This window comes from Neodiprion fabricii, chromosome 3, assembly GCF_021155785.1.
Source record: "Neodiprion fabricii isolate iyNeoFabr1 chromosome 3, iyNeoFabr1.1, whole genome shotgun sequence".
In the NCBI taxonomy this organism is placed as follows: domain Eukaryota; kingdom Metazoa; phylum Arthropoda; class Insecta; order Hymenoptera; family Diprionidae; genus Neodiprion; species Neodiprion fabricii.
In genome coordinates, this window is record NC_060241.1 from 1,557,014 (window position 1) to 1,576,767 (window position 19,754).

At 39.0% G+C, this 19,754-nt stretch overlaps 2 protein-coding genes across 6 annotated transcripts in view; one reads left to right on the plus strand and one right to left on the minus strand.

Moving 5' to 3' along the window:
* Positions 1-3,764: 3,764 nt before the first annotated feature.
* Positions 3,765-6,557, minus strand: LOC124177664 (ras-related protein Rab-31). Of its 2 annotated transcripts, none has more exons than XM_046560297.1 (3): positions 6,352-6,557; positions 5,704-5,831; positions 3,765-5,566 (listed from the first exon to the last, which is right to left on the minus strand). In XM_046560297.1, the coding sequence occupies exons 1-3, from the start codon at positions 6,392-6,394 to the stop codon at positions 5,063-5,065; spliced, it is 675 nt and encodes a 224-aa protein (XP_046416253.1). In that variant the 5' UTR covers positions 6,395-6,557; the 3' UTR covers positions 3,765-5,062. The 2 variants fall into 2 exon arrangements, with proteins under 2 accessions (XP_046416253.1, XP_046416254.1); XM_046560298.1 differs by lacking the exon at positions 6,352-6,557 and adding an exon at positions 5,910-6,309.
* A 206-nt stretch (positions 6,558-6,763) lies between these two features.
* LOC124177662 overlaps positions 6,764-19,754 on the plus strand; it is a 67,244-nt gene continuing 54,253 nt past the window's right edge. For 2 of the 4 annotated variants that reach the window (XM_046560287.1, XM_046560288.1), the window contains exon 1: positions 6,764-7,324. The gene's annotated coding sequence lies outside the window, so the exon portion shown is untranslated. The remainder of the gene's footprint in view (positions 7,325-19,754) is intronic. The other 2 variants (XM_046560290.1, XM_046560289.1) reach the window with 2 other exon arrangements.

Below are 19,754 nucleotides of genomic sequence, written 5' to 3' on the forward strand. Positions count from 1 at the left end.
AATTTGATGCTCTACAAAAAAGGTCTGATTGACATTTTGCGTAAATCCAGCCGTTTCAAAAATATCGAGCCTCAAACTTCGGACTGTTTAAAATTATGCTTTTTTTTCGTAAATACAACAAAAATTAATTTATATGTATTATAAACCCAGAATTATCAACTGAAGAATAAATATAAGAATAAATATTTGATAATTCTGGGTTTATAATACATATAAATTAATTTTTGTTGTATTTACGAAAAAAAAAGCATAATTTTACACAGTCCGAAGTTTGAGGCTCGATATTTTTGAATCGGCTGGATTTACGCAAAATGTCAATCAGACCTTTTTTGTAGAGCATCAAATTTCCTATAAGACCTGATTTTGTCATACTTATGAAGTAGCTCGTTATCCCATCACAAAATTCCAAAGTTCAAAAAAAAATTTTCCCATGTTATTTAAATGGGAAATAGAAAATTACAAATCGCCACCTTTAAATATTAATATTAAGAGCTTATATTTTCACAGTGTCATTTTCTAGAGATACTCTAACGATTTTTCAATGTTCTTTGAAAAAAAAAAAATAGTCGGTTTTTTTGGGACACTCTAATATATATATATGTGTATGTGTGTGTGTATTTACGAACGAACAAAACTGTTGTTGCGTTAAAGGATAAGGTAGAATTTTTTTTTCTCTTCTTTTCGTAATTTTCTCATCCCACAAGGTGAAAAACGATGTCGCGATTTTTTTTCGGCTCTTTTTCTCGTTCGTTTCTTTTTTTCTGCAATCGTCGCAACTTTCTTGCGGGCCCTTCGATACCGTTTGCTCTTGTACTCGGAGGCTCGCCGGTGTTTAACAGGCCTGGTTGCATAGTGAATAGAAGGCGGGTTATATAATGAAAATGGGATGAGTTCCGCGCAGACAAAGCTGGGACTTCACGCTTCGAGTATCAGCTGGCAGGAGAGTGAGAATGACTCATTGTGCAATTACCGTATTCCCATAGTCGACGATCCCCTTCGTACTTACAAGATTTTCGTATTCGATGTACCTGCTACGTGTTGTGCGAGCGTATATCTGCAGCGGTTTTAATCACGAGATTGTTTAATCCCAGGCATGGAGCGGGATCGTAAAACGGTTAAACATAAACAGCGCAGGAAATTGTCTTCTTTGTCAAAGCATTAACATCCGTTTGTCGGTATCCGACATCGTCGATCAAGTTAAATTGACTCGGTTCATTACACGTGTCTGCGATCAAAAAAATTTCACGGATTTTTTAAAAAATTTTTTTTTTTTTTTTTTTCCACACCGTCTTTTACAGATTTTTCACTCACTGAAACCGAGAAGAATACAGGAAAAGTTTCATCGCGTTAGGTTTTCTTTTTCTTCAAATTGTGTTTGCGGTTTCATTTAGCGTTAAGCTACCGTTTAATTCGAGATCTGGTATCGTATTGTTGATTATAAAAATTTTATGCAAAAGTGATTTCTTACTTCTGTTTAATATACATTAGAGCGAGACTCAAGAGTGAATAAAATCGGGTAAACGGATAATGGAAAGCGGAAGCGTGTTCGGAAAAGAATCAAAGAGAAGAAGGACAGGTTTCGTAAGCAAATAGAACGGACACGGAATGTCAAGTACACTTCGTGAACAAATTGCGTGCTTAATTTTATAAGAAATATTGTTTATTTCGTTGTAATAAAATGGCGTTTTTTTGTTTATTGTTTCTTTTTTTTTTTTTTATTTGGTATTGTTGTTATGCTTTTCTGTTATTCAATATACCGGACGTTATTGAGAGAAATGGAAGTCATTTTTGGATTGAGGAAACTCGCAAACATAATATTTACCAAACATATTCCGTGCAAATGAAAAAAATTTTTTTTTTTTTGCAGACTCGTATTACTCGAATCCTCTTCTCGTTCTTGCGTGATTATTTCTACTCTTGTTTTTGGGCTATTTTTTTTTTATTTTTTCTTCTTCCCTGCCTTCAGTTCTGTCCGATCGAGAACCCGAAACGATCGAGTCATTGACCTGGTTGTCTTGCCTCGACGAAGGTCATTTCCCTTTTTCTCTAACACCACCGTTGTTGGTTTTGTACGAATTTCACGTCGCATTAAGATCACGTTTGGGATATAATCAACTGTGCAGGAACTCGGATTTGATACGAGGAATTTCAAAATCGTGCAAACTCGCATGTGAACATTAATATATTTTCTTTCCCCCAAATTTTTTCTTCTTGTAAAAAAAGAAAAAAAAAAAGAAAAAAAAAACAAAAATAACCGATTCATTAACTCGCGGCAGGGAATTTCGCAGCAGCATTTCTTTTTCATTCGCGTGACGCATTTTTCGCACGCATATAATTGTATATTTTAAAATACATTATTATACTCTATATACACGCAATCGGTCTCTTTGCCATTGTTATTGTAATATTATACGTGTTATAATTTCATCAAGTCGCAATATTCGCATCTATATACGCTTTTCATTCTGTATGAAAACAGTGATCTGTATATGTAAATATGCGATCGGTGTAACAAAAACAGATCGATTAACATTGAAGAATGATGAAAAATTGATCTTTGCATTCGTCAAATGAAACTACGGTATTTTATTGCCCTTTCGTCTTTGTTATTTCATTTATTTTTTCTTCCTCTTCACGCGTAATTTCGCATGGCATCCGGTTTAGGTAAGCAGAAAATTATTATCTCCCCGGTCAATCTGCGCAGCGTACACATGCCGTGTATAAGACTTTATACACCCTGTCCGTTCGGATCTTGTGTCGGGAACTAGAGATGCTTGATGTCTTATAAGCCTGACGCCTTTGTGTTTCATTTGGTGTTACGCTATACGTAAGGAAATTAAAACAGGCGTAATATTGTTGATATTTGCAGGCACTGAGAATAATTTTTACAGTTGGTCTGTGACGTGCACTTTAGATTCTCAGAGCGTTATACGCATTGTGTACGTTTCGTTATTTTCGTGTTGTACAGTCGCGTTAGAATATCGTGCCTTTTATACTTTTCGTTAATTATAAATCGAACCAAGCGAGAATGTTCCGTATCTAAAGATCAATTTGTCCTCGCCTGTAAAAATGTGAAGTTTAATTTTTTTTTTTTTTTTCTATCTCTTCTTTTCACATATTTTACCAAATTATTCGCAGCCAAGTGTTGGAAAAAAATTTAACAGCCAAAAGTCGTTTTTAATACCATCTGTAGAAGTAAACTAGAGAATTTTTACACAAGATTATTTTACTGTGTACGATGTTTAAGTGTTAACCTTTTTCTTTTTATACCGGAATTCTTAATTATTCCGTGCGATTCTGTACTTAACTGTATATTTAACCAGTTGAATGAGAATTCGAGTGTACTAGCATATGCGCGTAGATGTGTATCTATGTATGGCTGATCCCAATACGATGCGAGGTCCACTATCCGCAATCCGTAAACGCCTTCGGCCACGAATATGATTGTGGGTATTTGAGTAATGGACGGTTCCGTTAGAGGCAATAATAATCGCGATATAAATTGAATTTTCCTTCTCTCTCATTTCAATCTCGTACCTTCTTCTTTTACCGCAATTTTTTTCCCTCGCTTTTGCACGCGGGTCTTGTCTCTGTTGTGTCGCGAAATTGGATGTCGAATTGATTGCAGAGAAGAATCCGGGTCCTCTACTTTTCCTTTTTGTTCTTCCATTATAGATTCCTGCATCGAACGAATAGCGGGAAATTGCAAAATTCTTCATCAAGACCAGACGTACAGATTTTTTTAAACAAATTTATTCATCCATACACTTACATACGTTTCTTTCTTTATTTTATTTATTTTTTTTGTTGTTTTTTTGGTATCAAAGTCTGTACAGTTGTTGCATTGCAAGTATATGTAATGTATTTATTGAACCTATTAGTCAGTGGAAATGGTGCACTATACAATATATATATATATATATATATATACACACACACATATAAAACAGAAAGGTTAATACTATCCTCATAATATTACGCGGATCATGGAAAACAATGTAAAATAGAAACGACGTATGTATTATATAAAGTTGACGTAAAAATTCTAGAATGGTAAAAAGACAAAGGGGCAGTGAAAATAGTGAGTAATGTTACTTTTTTTTTAACCCTGAAATCATCAGCTTTACGTTACTAGCTTCGTTTCGATTTTCTAAATAACCGCGCTATTGATTCGTCAAAAAGTAATAATACAACGATTTTTCTTTAGTTCAATTCTTTCATCGAGGTGTTAATCGATGATTATACTTAACGCAATTTACTAGTATATATATGTATAATATTTGTACATTTTTCTTCAACGTTATATATTGTTAGTGCCTCGATATGATTTGAGCACGATAAAAAGTAGTTTAAAAAAAAGAAAACTTGGAACAGTTTAAAACAATTTTTTTCATCTTCCAAGTTGACCAATAATCGAATTCACCAATTTTATAGACTAGATATTTTAACAGATTAAACTTATAATTTTCTAACAGTTAACAATTATATACAGATGCACTTAGATTCTTCAACTTACCCTATCCTTATTATTGAAATATCTGTATAAATTTTTCTTACAAATGTCAGTCGCAATAATTTTTGCTTCGTTTTTTTCGGATATTTGTATATTTTTTTTTTCCCTCGTAGACACAAATTCTCTTTTTTGTTTTGTTAAAATTGAACTTACGCTTAATCAGTACAAGTTACGCGTATCTAATGACTCATCGTTCGTAATTATAGATCACACAAAGCTTAGTGATTTTCTTGCTAAAATACAAAAAAATATCCTAGATATTTTTTATTGTCAATATATATATATATATATATCGGTTGCTAGATGAAGTAATGAGCAAGAATAATTAAACTGTAATAAACAACGCTAGCAAAAAATGGAAGAAATGGAGATGGAAGAGAAACAGCGAATGAAAACGGATAAAAAAAAAAAAAAAAAACAAATGTAAGTAAGAAAAGAAACCGCATGATTTGGAGCGAGTCTAACGATTAGAGCGGGATAACTCCTCTCCGATTCTCAGTATTACTCCAAGTAGTTGTGAAAATTTTAACGCTCGTTATTCATCCGTCACTAGCAGCACATGTGAGGTTTTTCGTGTATACCGTGAGCTATGCTCCTGTCAGCCAGACAGCAGTCTTCGCTGGATGGACTGGCGGGTTGATCGTCGCTGTTGAGAATAGACCTGATCGAGTCGTTGATCCTCAGGCTGTTTAGGTGCTCGTGGTTCTCTTCGCTGAGGTCGGACAGGCCTCTCGCAGCTGCGACAAAGACGCTCTCCACACCTCCGTCGTCGCAAACAGCCGACGTCTCGTGGTAGCTGGCTCCTATGCTTGTCGCGTACTGGCTCGCCTCCTCCGCGTCCACCATCCTCTGGCTCACCAGGTCGCTCTTGTTTCCAACCAGGACCAGTACCATCGTCTTGTCCACATTCCTCTTCAGCTCCATCACCCAGGATTTAATCTCATTGAAAGAGCTGTGCTTCGTCAGGTCAAACACCAGCAGCGCCACGTTGGCGTTTCTGTAATACATCGGCGCCATGGATCTGAACCTTTCCTGACCGGCTGTATCCCATATCTGAAATGAAATATTTAGCGGGTTTTAGAAAGAATTTGGCTTCGTTTAAGAATGTTTTTTCAGACTAGTTTGTTTGGATTTGACGCATGTTTTGAACCACGATTGCGGCTAACGACGTTTAGGCAGTGGGATATTACCTGCAGCTTCACTTTGACGCGTTCCAAGTTGATGTTGCAGCTGTAAAACGCAGCTCCGATTGTCGGGGAGATGCGACGGTTGAACATCTTTGTGATGTAACGACAGATTACCATCGTTTTTCCCACACCTCAAAGTAACAGATAACTAATTAGTGGAAATAGCAGCAAGGATAGTAAGGAGAAAAAGCGATAAATCTATACAGTACGGTGTACTTCAAGTTTCCATAATGGTTCCACGAGAGAAGAGAAACGGTAGAGGAGTAAGAAAGGAATAAAAACAAGCGCTTTCGTTATTATTAATATCGTATGAAAAGCGAAGATTAAATAATCAGGTCAAAGCTCTCAGAGTTGCATCATCTTGAGAGATGGTACTTATTTTACGTCACGAGTGTCGAAACAGCTGATTTCGTTCTTTGATGTTTTTGTTTTGCTTCGTAGGTTATGAGAAGTTCTCGAGTTCAAAATTTCATCTCAGCCAAAGTATCGTATAATCGATAATCAATTAATTCCAACAGCGTAAGATAGAGAGAAGAAATTCTTAATTTATACGATTAGCCTCGGAGTGTCGGTTTGCACCGATTTTGAATAAATGAACAGGTTGTTTACGGTTTATTGAACAGCTTATTTGTTATCACAAGATTTTCTCACCCTGTGCACCGAGAATGACGACCTTTCCCTCAATCGTTTTCATCCTATTTATCGTAACAGTCGTATATTCGCATATCCACGAGTCCTATGAACGCGTAACTAAATCCGCGGGATGATCGATCACTCGGCAAAAGGACAACGAACAATAACAACACTCGGGCAACAGCGCAACGGAAAGTCGTACGTACCGCATCCTCCCAGTTTTTTCCCCACGTTATTATCATTATTATTCTGTTGTGTGTATCGGACGACTCACGTCGAACGAAACACGTGACGCGCTTTGCATCAGTCCGTCTTTCTTTGTCGACCGTCGGTAAGACGTCGACTTGTCTGTTCTCCCTTTGTTTTTCTCCTCGTTCTACGTTCACGTCATCTTCCGAGCAGTCGACTTGTCTCACTTTTAGCGTTGACCGAAGATACGTGAACACTCCTAATCCTACAGGTTTCTTTGCGTAATGGTTCGATGGGTCGGGGCGTTTTAGGGGTTATTCGACAACAGCAGTTGCAGACTCTTCTTATGGGATCTCAGTGTAAAATCGAGTCGGCATATAAGAATACCGCAAGTTTCAAGCACCCGTTAATATCCCTACGTTTGTAAAACTAGCAGTTTATATATATATATATTTAGCAGAGGTTCTCAGTTAAACTGCCTCTCATGAGTGGCGTCGGTTAAGAAAATGGCCGGCAACGTTAGTTGCTCATCGACCGTCGCTCGGCGATTCGCGCGTTCGTTTCATTCGGTCACTGACGGTCGGTAGAGTCGGTTCCTTTTCCCCTACCCGCTGCCAATCAACTCGCAATCAATTTACTTATTCGACCTTTTTTTTCAACCCTGTTGCAGCAGTGCAGTGTCACGTGTGTGAGTTTGTTTGTGTTTGTGCTTGTGCCGGATCTGATGTCCAGTACCAGATGCAGTTTGGCGAGGATGCAGGAGGTCAATCATCTAAGAACCGAAATGCTTCGTGATTCAGCGGTGAGTAATTTTTTACCACAGTTTAACTGTCGCGTGACATTCCTATTTATTCATAAAATTGAATAATGCGGCAATCGGAAAACGGTTGCATAAACAGAATCTTCGAAATGAATGAAATCTGACGTTTTTTTTTTTTTTTTATCTGATTCTAATAATCTTGGGCTTATTTTTCTCACTGAGCAGATCTCCAAACTCTGTTTGGAAAACATTCCGGGAATCTTGCATTATAGTACAGCGATGATGCGTAAATATGACTGCACACTTAGGTAAATTCATTTTTATTAACTTCAGAGATAACTTAGGTCTGTAAAATTTTGTCCTTAAACTTAAGAATTGGATTAAAAACATCAGAATTTAATAACTGAACGTTATAATGATACAATCCGTCGTCTAGTTATTCACATCTTACAATTAGCTTGTGTCCTTCGAATTTGCTCAGATTAAGTTTTTTTTTACATGATATCGATGTTGTCGCATAATTCCTGATCACACAATATTGATACGAATGTCATTGCTGAAGAGGTTTTCAATACTCGAGAGTAATTATTGCGATATACTGTAAATTAATATTGTTAGAAACAAATTGATTGAAAAAATCGTGAAAATTGAAGGAATAATTCGTTTACGAGAAGGTTACCCCTCTACGCGTGTACATGTTTTACATAAATTACAAGTATTCGGAGTAGCTGATAACGAATCTGAAACGGGATTTAAAAAGTTCAGGATGGTGGACCAAAGGGTTAATCGTATAGCGTAGAGAAAATCTTTCTTTCTCCTACACCGCATTTATTATTATACAAACACGCTAAACGTACAAAGTCGTAAAATTTCATCATGCCTCTCGCGACTGCCTGTTATATATATATATAGGGGGGGGGGGGGGGGGGTCCGATGCGATCCGATCTGAGCGTTGCTTCTTGTGAAATGAACCGTTTACCGGGCAAGTGTGCAGGAGGGGGACCGTGGATCGGGTTATACACCCCACTTGAGACTGAATTTTTATGCGATGTAATTTTCTGTGATTCGAACCGTCTGCCTCATCCCCTTTTACTATACCCCGCTAGACTCTCTGTTCGTCCCCGACTCTGTGCGCTGGTGTCGGTATAGCGAAACAAACAAAAAAAAAAAAAAAAAACAAAACGATACAATGGTGAAAAAAAAAAGAAAAGGGAAATGAAAGTAAGAGAAATATCACCCCGCGCTAATATATCGACTGAAATAGACTTGTTATTCAGGTGCAGAAATTCCCTCCCTTCCCCCCTAACAATCCGACGCCACTCGGCGACTATAGTGAAATTGGCTTGTTTCGTACCATTTGGATTCTTGTCGACTGAAACATGTATATTGTATATACATACATGTATATTGCCATGTATAAATAGAAATCACCGCTATGTTTCGTACATGTAAATTTCGTAGAGTCATTTTTACTGCGCATTCATACGTCGTGATTCACATATGTATCCATGTACAGTGCAAGATACGTGACTCAGAAGGTCGAAATCAATCTACCGAGTGAAATTTTCTCATTCAAACCTTTTTCCCATACGTGCTATTTTCTCGTCAATATTTTTTCCAAAGTCTTCGTTTCTTTATTTTATTTTCATTCGTCGTAGAGACGGGCAATCACATGTTTATACATATACTGTACATATACAGCACATATTTTCATTTTTACATTTTAACATTATACCTCTAACCCACTTTTTAATTTTAATCCGACGTATAATACATACCTGCCTACATCACGCGTATTACTTGAGTAAATATGCAATTTGACGGTTAAACAAATTGTTACGTACGTTACGGAGCATATATTTCGTAAATAACCCTCTGCGGGTTAAAATTCTTTATTCGAATTCAAATATGCTAATTCGGTTTATCGAAATCTTTGCGCACCTTGTACGACAAACCGATTATCACTATCGTCCCATATACATATATAATATATCATATATTTTTTTGCCGATATCTCGTGAGTTTCTCGAGAGATCTTAACTTTGAATCGTTGCGAGTAGGCACTAAAGGATAATGTAAAAAATTGCAGACATGTGTACGCGCGTATGATGATTATTATATATACGCGTGGGTAAAAAAATGTCCACGTAATAGGTGCAGGTACTCGTTTAACTCGCATGACTAGTTTTTATACGCATTAACTGGTATACGTTATACGTACTAGATCGAGGATATTTGTTTTGTTGTTGAAAAAAAAAAAAAAAAAAAAAAATGAATAAATAAATAAAAAAAATAGTGGGGGACAGAAAATCGGCAGAAATAAGGAAAGAAAGAGACAGGTATAACAGCTCGTTTTACAACCAATTAGGCAAATTCGATGACTCTCTAAAAATTTTTCAGACAATATATTATTATTTCATGTGTGGGGGAATGAATTTACATTGACGATATAAACGTGTATATGTATATATATATATGTATATATACATACCTACTCTCAAATCTGATGAAACAATATTGTGCTGATGTGCGAAACGCTTTTTCATCTTAATCTTTACTAACGATTTACTGACTTACAGTCTTTGTAAAGATCGATTTTGTCAAGACGGGGGGGCTGACGTAACGTACGCGAAGAATCTCGCCACTTGCGTATTACAAGAATATTAACGTACATACGCACCTTATTTCGACAGTTTCATCGCTTGAATAAACAATCTTTCCGAACTGTATGAAAATTTTCACCATAACTACATGTCGTAATCGTACGTGCTATATATTCAATCATTCTGATCGATGTAACAATTCGATTCTTGCTTCGTTTTCTCGCGTGAATGAATCACTTTGTAAGCATATCGAAATTTCTTTCTTCAATATACTCTTTTTTCTTAAAGTCGTTGCATTCGTCGGAATCAATTTTGTCCAAGGAATTATATACTACTTGTATGCTCATTCTCGTACTTCGGTATAATCGATGAGATTTTTTTTTTTTTTTTACTCTCCAAACCACCGTGAATCAAACCTCTCTCGGTCTAATATCCCAGACTCTTAATCATTCAACAACTTGGACATAAGTAGCGGAGATTTAATGATAATTGTATAACTCTCGTAGGATGGGAGAGGTAAAATCTGCTGTGCATATCAACGCTTTGAGAAATATACACATACGTACACACACACACGCACATATATATGTGTATATATCTTACACGTATAAATATAACCCTTAGCGTTTAACCCGAATCACCCTGCGTATAACTGTACAGAGATATCTTGTCTGTAATGCTGTGTGTGTTTGTGTGTTTGGCTGTATGATATAACCGAGGGGAGGGGGGTTGATGCCGATGTGGAGTAGAGTGGAGTGGAGTGGAGTGGAGTGGAGTGGAGTGGAGTGGTGGAGGGAGGGCGATCAACAATGGCGGCGTGACCTCAGGAGCCTCTGTTCCCGGCGCCATTTTACGTTGATTAGGATGCGGTTAGCTCCTTCCAGCTCCCGACTGCTGATCCCACGCCTCCCTCCCTCCCTCCCCCTCGCCATCACCCTCTTCACCCTCTTCACCCTCTTCTCCCACTCCTCCCTCTCTCGTCCTTCTCGCTCTCGCGCCCGGCTTCAACCACTTACACACAATCAACTATCGCCTCTCCTTCGGGAACTGCGAGCCTGGGATGGAATGGAATGAGATGGGATGGGATGGGATGGGATGGGAGGAACCACCTTCGACTAACTCGCTCGGCGTCTGCTGCCGACCGAACTGGAACAGCTCTTCACGGTGATTCGGCCACTCTCCAACTCTCGATCCGTGCAGCCATGATCTATAGCCATTTATATTTACCGGATGATGATGCTGCTGCTGCAGGCCGACTCGCCCAACTTACCCGTTCATTTATCACACTTACGCCGGAACCTCTGAATCCCAAATCCCAATTATCCTCGAGTCGAGATCATATCTGTGCGCTTTTAAGAATCTATGGGGGTGTTTAACCCTTTGAGTTATACTTTAATGTGCCGAGTCAAATTTTGATGACAAGATGGCATTCTCTGGTTTTTGGGGACGCTGATTACGAATCTGAAAGCAGATGTCAAAAATTCAAGATCGCGGATCCGATATGGAGGACGAAAATTTCGATTTTGATCGAATCCGGTAGATAAAACTCTGTTTAAAGGTTTTTGGAGTCACTGATTGGATCCGCCGTAATGAGTTTTGAAAATCTGATTTCAGATTCGTAATCAGGGAATCCAAAGACTTGTTATTCATGTAAAACATGTATACCTACGCGTAGAGGGGTAACCTTCACGAAAATGAATTATTCGAATTATGAAGAATCGCTGACTTGTGAATCAATTCGTGAATCATCTTCCGAACGGGTGCGGAATACTTATTATATATCAATTCGAATAAATAAACGTACGGATTGAAAAATATGTCTTGCTATTTCTAAAAGAACGTGGTATCATAGGTATTATCCGTGAAGATTTCTCTGTATATAGAAAATTAACAAACTTTCCACAAATTCGTTATTATATGTATAAAAATGATGTATCAGACGATTAACGATGATTATAGCCAACCGAGCCAGTGAATTTATGTTTTCTTAACAACAAGCGTGTGTACAGACGAGTAGATGATTTGTAAAAGTTTAGCCGGACGTACGGAAAAAAAATTGTATTCTTGCAACGAAAGACAAAGACGGTGGTTTAATAATTTCGCGAAACTCCTGTGAAATCGATCCCTTCTTTTAATTGTGATGAAAAGAACCTCAGATAACTTTTGAAAGAGTAGATTTACCGTAAAATGATAAGAATCGTTTTTTTTATCTAGCGTTCAATTCCCTACAGAAATACGTTCTGATATTATCAGTACACTGATTTTTCCGTCATTTGGAACAATATTTTAGTCGTGAATATTGAAAAAAGAATAGTCGATACCGTCCGGTGTACGCTTGGAAGCGATGAATCTGAGACGGATAATTTTTTTACACCAGACAGTTACGTTGGCAACACAGAAAAACCTACAGCGCCAAAGTCGGCCGATCGCGAAACAAACTCGATCTCAATAAACGTAACATAACCCATGACCGTCGAATCTAACCTTAGAATTGACGTGTCAATCCAACAAGTAATCATCCCCGCGGTATTCCAAGGTTAGATTCGACGGTCATTGGTTATGTCACGCTTATTGAGATCGAGTTCGTTTCGCGTTCGGCCGACAGTGGCGCTGTAGGTTTCTCCGCGTTGCCAACGTAACTGTCCGGTGTAAAAAAAATCAGCAGTCTCAGATTCATCGTCCCCAAGTGTACGTGCATGTATGTAGAGACGACAGAGATAGAAGAAGTTAGGTCCAACTATTGGAATCGACGCTGCACTGGAACGACGAGAATGGGGTTGACTTTGCGCAGGCACGGCATACGGACATTTAACGTGGCGGACGTCGCCCGTTTGTTCCCTCTGACAACGACTGCTTCGCGTATCGTCGACGTCGTCCTCGTCGCTGGGTTGATTGTCGCAGATCTTATTATCCCTTCCTTTTCTCTCTCCTTCTCTCTCTCTCTCTCGCTCTCTCTTCTTGTTCTAGGGACGACGTTGGCGGCGATTCTAGCCGGTAAGGCAGGTATATCTGTATATTCCGCAGCGTAGACTGGGGGCGCTTTTCACCCCCCAAGGGGGGGGGGGGGGGGGTGGTGGTAACCTTGTTAGCGCTAATGACGACGGCCTCTGCCGCGAGGTGTGCGCGAGCCAACTCGATGCAGGGCCGTATTCGTTCCTCGTACATCCCCCGCACAGTAATGCAACATTGTAAGATTTATAATCGTATGTGAAAGAATCAAGAATTAACGGCTTGAGTCGCAGCGGTATTTGTATTCTTATCAACATTTTTAGAACCTTTTTTTTTTTTTATTTTATTGATCTTTAGAGAACTTTTGAAAAGATATTTATATTTGCCGTTTTTTGATGTTTCCGGTAGTGTAACAAACAGGTTTTTGATACTCGACGGTAATTGTTGCGATAAAATTGATTACAAAAAAAATCGTGGATATTGAAGGAATAGTTGATTTACGAGAAAGTTACCCCTCTACGCGTATACGTGTTTTGCATGATTACGAATCTGTAATCAAATTTTGAAAACACAGCACGGCGAATCCAATCAACGATCCCGAAAACCACTGCCTAGAGTTTTTTGATCGGATTCGATCTATTTTTAAATTCTCGTTAACCATAACAGATCCATCAGCTTGAATTTTCAAAATCTAATTTCAGATTCGTGATCGGCAACCCCAAATATCATAGAATACTGTCATGCTACTAAAGTTTACTCGGCACAATAACGTGTGACTCAGGGGGTTGAGTACATTTTCTTGCTCCGGTTGTATTAACACTTGAATTTGCTGTTCGAGTGAATTATTTTACTCGTTTGAACGGTAAATTATGGCAAAAAAAATTACCTGACAGAACGTTGCAACGATTTCCCGATTCAAATTTGGGGTTTGATTTGTACAATTCGTGATAATTGATGCGCGAAAAAACAAAATAGAAAAAACAAAAACATCGAAACACAAAAAGTTATCAAATGATAATTATTGTCGGTTGAAAAAAAAAAAAAAAAAATAATCAAAAACCGTTTGTTTCACTTATCAATTTACATTTTAACGTACACCTTAAGATCGAGGAATTTCGAGCTTTTTTCCGCAAAATTTGTTTTCTTTCTCGTAAGCCCGCGCCGCTGAAAATTTATATCGGTATACGAGAGTAGGTACATATATGGCCATTCCTATTATCCATCTACTGGATAGGTGCACGTGATGTGTGGTGGTGGTGGTGAATCGGAATCATGAGTGAGGGAAAAGTGATGAGAATCGTTTATCCGCGCTATTCTTTCGCCTGTGTATATATATGCGTACATACATATGTGCGTATGGATATACACATATGTGTGCGTATAGGTATACATGTATATATATATGTATGTGTACAGGCATACGTGCCAAACACGAGAGATAACTCGCGGGGGTTAAGCAAATATAATCCGGCTAAAAGGACCCTCGTTTTTATATCTAATTGTAAGTATAGTACCTGATCCCGTACAGAAGCTGCTCCTGCTCCCTTCTTTTTATATTGTACACGCGTTTCTAATTTTACTCATCATTTTACGGAATGACATAACGAATATCTTATTATTTTACCGCAAACTTCTTTTCCAAGCAGCATCGATACACACGTTGTAATACATTCTTTCGCTTGGTTTTGTTATTTCCGTTTGCAAATTTTTTTTTTTTGCAGAAAATCAAAAGTGATCAGGGTTGGAGGTTGATCGGGTTCGCACGGGATTCCCCACATATTGATATCACAGTTAATGCAACGATTTTCCTTTTAATTTTACTTTTCATATTTCTCGTCGAGTCGTGTTACATTCATCGTTATTGCATTATTTACGTACATTATACTTGAGTATAACAACGTCACCGGTAGGATGTAGCGCATCTCAACACATACGCGATACGTAGATTGAAACCGCAATGGCGTCTGGCGTCTGGAAACAAACGATGAGGACGCCCGGCGTAACGCGTTGGTACCGTCTGCACACATCTCTACGCTCACGCGTGTTACACGCACACGTATGCACGTAAGAGCATATATATATGTATATATATATGTATGTACATACACGTGGGTGTGTGTGTGTATATATTCCATTCCGCATACCTACCCACCTACCCACCTACCTACCTACCTACCTACCTACTGCGATAGAATCGAGCAAGCAGTGAATCACCTAAGCACTTGTTTACCCAGAGAATCAGAGATGCCTTCCAACTTCCCCGCGCGTCGCGTCGCGAGGACGGCGTAGAGGGTGGAGGAAGATCCTGCGGAAGGCCGAGAGAGATGAGAGGTGGTGGTGGAGGAGCGCCGGGGAGAGGAGAGGAGAGGAGAGGAGAGGAAAACTCGGCTCTCTTCCATACGAACAGTTTCTCGTCTAGCTTCCTTCCGCGCATCGCCGTCGCTTCCATCTCCTTACAGTCCTGCTCCGTCTCTCCTTTATACATCCACAATACGTGCGCATACATGTATGTATGTCAGAGGCAGGTATGGGTATCGCGCGTATGTCGTATACCCGGCATTTCCTCGCCGCATCCTTCGCGACGCGAGAAGCCCGACGACGTTCGCGAGGAGGAGGACGACGACGACGGGAACGAGGACGAAGACGGCGGCGGCACTAGAATCGCTAAATGTAATTCGGTTAAAAGGGTTTTAGCAATACAATGCATATAAACATGAGTGCCTCTTCTAACCCCTCGCCGCCGCCGCCTCCGCCTCCGCCTCCACCTCCACCTCCACCCTCTTATCTTGACTTCCTCTTTTTTTTATACGCGTCCCATCAACCCCCCCCCCCCCCCCCCCCCCAAATCCCACTCTGCAGATCATTCGCCTTTTAGTCATTACGCGCCGTGTAGTCGTTATTGATACTATATCGCGTAGATTTTTCATGCCCATCATTTTCTTGTAAAAAAACTTGTGTTTCGGATTCTTGGGGTTTGAAAACAAAAAAAACTGTCAGCAAAATCGTAGATAACGCAGAGGATCAGAGGACCGTTTGAGTTTAGGTGGATCGCCCCATACATGTAATCTAATGTACAATATCTGTAATGCATGGTGCTCTATGGTACGAGGTATGATATATGGCACATGATATATAGCGTTCGGATGCAGCTATTCACCCGCAAATATAATCATCGTTGATTATATTTATCAGGATATTTGTGTCTACGCGATGTATACATGAGCCGTACACTCTCTCTCTCTCGCTCTCTCTCTCTTTCCAATTTCTTTCGATTTTCTCGGCGAATCAATTACCCAAAATGCTGCAACTACGTGGATAGATGTGGATTTCTAGGTTCTGTGCAATATCTATAATATCGTCGTGAATGACGATACTCGTTTTTCACGTGCACGGTATTATATGTAATGTAACTGCGTGGTTTCCACTTTTTTTTTTTTTTAGATGTTTCTTTTTTTTCGCATTTAGCGAATGCTTTGACGTTGAAAAGTTTCGATTACGTAACAATTGTTTATGCCTTTATTTGTACCTACGCCTGCGAGAAAATGTTAAGAAACGAATTTATTATTCTATCTTTGCCTTTTTTTTCTTTTTTTTTGCTAATGGTCGGGTTTGAGGGAGATTGACGTATGATGCCAAAAAAAAAAAAAGATTTCAATATTTTCTTACGTTTTGTAAATATTGAATTTTCGCCATTCACGATGAGTCGATGGTGAAAAGTAGGATAACAAGTATAATGAAAAAGCAAAGTTCAAATTTTTTGATCTCTTGGCTTCTCGAGTTATGTATATAACGGCAAAAATCTTTTGGTATGATATAACTACGCGTCTCTACCTGTACAAACAACGCTTGCTTTGGACGAGTGTTGATGATTCGAGTCGTATAACATTTGCGTTTGATAAATAAAGATTTACGGTTATATTCTCTGCCGCTGCCGCTGCCGTTGATGCTACTGCCGATGATGATGATGATGATGATGATGATTGTTGTGGTCGTCGTAGTGCAAGCTTCTTATTCTTGATGGTTATCACGTCATATATAATACCGTATATGGTTTGCCACTAAAAGATTCCTGTATACAGTGATCAATGAAACATGTGATTGAGGCAACGAATCCTCTGTATTAATCAGGGTCATTTATTACGAACATTTATTATTAGGTTAATGATAGAAAAAGCACGCGATAGTACCAGACGTTTGAAACACACTTCACAAGAACCATGTAAAATTATCGATCACGGTCACAATCTGCGTAGATCATCCGATAGATCAGTCGAGAAGGTCTGACGGTTAACCTGCATCGACGGTCTGAACAGTTCATCGAAATTAATGGGTGAATGACTTGACCATCCTGACAAACTGCGACACTGACTTCAACGGTATGAAACGGGTGTTATTATTGGCCGATTTGACATTGCCTCGATCGCACTTCCTCAAAGGAGTCCTCAAAACTACGCCAAGGACTTCGCGCAGTATCCTCTCAGCGAAGTCAAGCCTACATCAAAGATGTACGGTCATGGTCTCTCCGCGTCGTGATATCACTTTGAAAAAACGAAACCTGAGTTACGTTTATACCGCCGTTATTGTCAGTGTCCAAAGTTCGTCAATGGATTGAGATGGTCGTTCGTCTGGTATTTTACCAATGAACTCGTCGTTTTGAATCAACTCACCCGCGGACTATCTCGTTTGATTCGATCAATGATAGTCAGTGCTTGTTATGAATTGACAATGATGATCGTTCTCTTCTGGTATATTTTATTATTTCTTGATCTGATTCGTTCCGACATTTAGTATCAGAATTACATCCGATGAACTACACCTACGCGTACCCTGGATATGTAGTTACTTTGAAATGTGTGACTATAATCACAACCAATGAGGTTGAACCCGCCGTGTGGTAACCTCTTCGTGCCCTTTTTATTTGTTTTCACGTTTATTTTTATTTATTTATTTATTTTTTTACCTTCTATCACGAGCTTGAGAATATTGATGAAGTGAAAAAGGATGAAACTCTGGATCAAGTTTCAAGAGAGACAGAGAGAAAAAGATATAAAGAAGTAACCGGATGATCGGAAAGGCTGAGGAATGGGACGGGAAATGCGGGAAGACATTGATCTGTATTCATCAAATATAACTTTCCTCCTTCTCCTCTACCTCCTCTTTCTTCTTCTTCCCTTTCTCTTGCTTATCTTGGAACCTACCGGAGAATATAAGCAAGGCCGCGTTTCCGAACGACCGACTCTGCTCCTTGTACAATGGCAAACGAAACCTGCAGAGCAGAACGGAACATGGCATGGCATGGCATGGAATGAAATAGAATGGCGCGGCATGTACCAGGGCAGAGTAGCTTTTACTGCAGGTTAATTCCATCTCGTGCTATCGGCATTTTCGACGCGAACACCGCGCGCGCATTCATCCGCGTCGTCGCAGAATTCGTAACTGGGGATTAGCATGTCATAAATACTGATAGCACACCCCCTCCCTACCCCGGTGGACCGTCTCTACGTAGGAGGACAAATAGGTACGCGTGTCTATAGGCATTGCAGGTGGGACGATTGCTGCAGACAGTCGGGAAAGAGAGAATCTCTCTCCTCTTTCCGTCACTCTCTCTTTTTTCTCCTTCCTTCTGTATCCTTCTATTGGTATTGTCGCTTTGCAATACGCGCCATCTGGTGGAAAAAAAATCAAACCGATGCAATAAGGCTGACAGCTGACCCACGGAGACCGAACTCAAATGGGAGAATTGAAAAAACTTGTCACAGTCATCGTGGGCGTTAGGTTTATTTTTTTTTTACTTTTTTTTTTCACCACTAGCGTCGCCAGTGATCCGACTTTTGCATCGACTTTACGAAGATGTGTAATGTGTGTTAGTCGAGTAAAGGTACACGCTTTCAGTCATACATTTTTCAACTCAATATTTTAGGCCTGAATTTTGTTACTCGGGGGTTTCTTTGGGGCCGCCTATCACGAATCTGAAGTCTGAATTTCAATATGGCGGATGTAAAATTGATAAAAAAAAACATAACTCGATCATTCTGGCTAAAACGTGTTACTAAGTGGTTTTTTGGGCTTATAAGAAGTAACAAAGATCATTTGAAATTGTAAATAAACTGTGATTAGGCTAGGACGTGTAAATTTTTGAGGTGGGGCGTTGGAACACCATCGTCGAGGGGATGGCGGGCGACGAGGAAAGGCAGACGGGGTTACAGCTCTCATTTACAAAGCGTATATCCAATCAGAGACCACATTATGCAAATCTTGGTACAATTTTCGTATCCGAGCGATGCCTGCAATGCTAAAATCCAATGATGAAAATTTAAATCCCCCTTCCTTTACCTTCGTTTTTGCCGGTACAATGTTCCTTGTTTATTCAGTCAAGAGCGTTACTAACTTCAAGGTATTGTTGTTACTATAATTTATCCATTGGTCGATCTATTATTTCGCGTAGGATGTAAGGGGGGGAAAAAAAAAGAAACCGATCTTCTTGGTTTTTTTTCTTTTTTTTTTTTTTCTTTCAACAACATACGTTGCACAAGTAATGGAAAAATTCGGCAACTTTTCTATTTTATTAAAAGAACAACACACGCATAATTTGAAGTACCTTAATGTAGATTCGTAAATGAAAAAAAAAAAGAAAAGAAGACATAGATCCATTAGTGCGGACATCGGAGAACTTATACATAATATATAAGTTTCGGAAATATTGTAATTACAAAAAGATTTCTCTTACCTTATAGCTTCGAGATGGATTTGCAAACGAACGTCAAGTTTTCGTGAAATTCGATAACTAATTCCTGCGTGATTTGATGTTATACTTTTTTTTTTTTTTTTGTTCTTTCCTTCATCTTTCCACAATGTTTTGCGATCGATCGATGATTGGGCTTATATTTATTATGCGAATAAAAATATAAATCATACAGCTG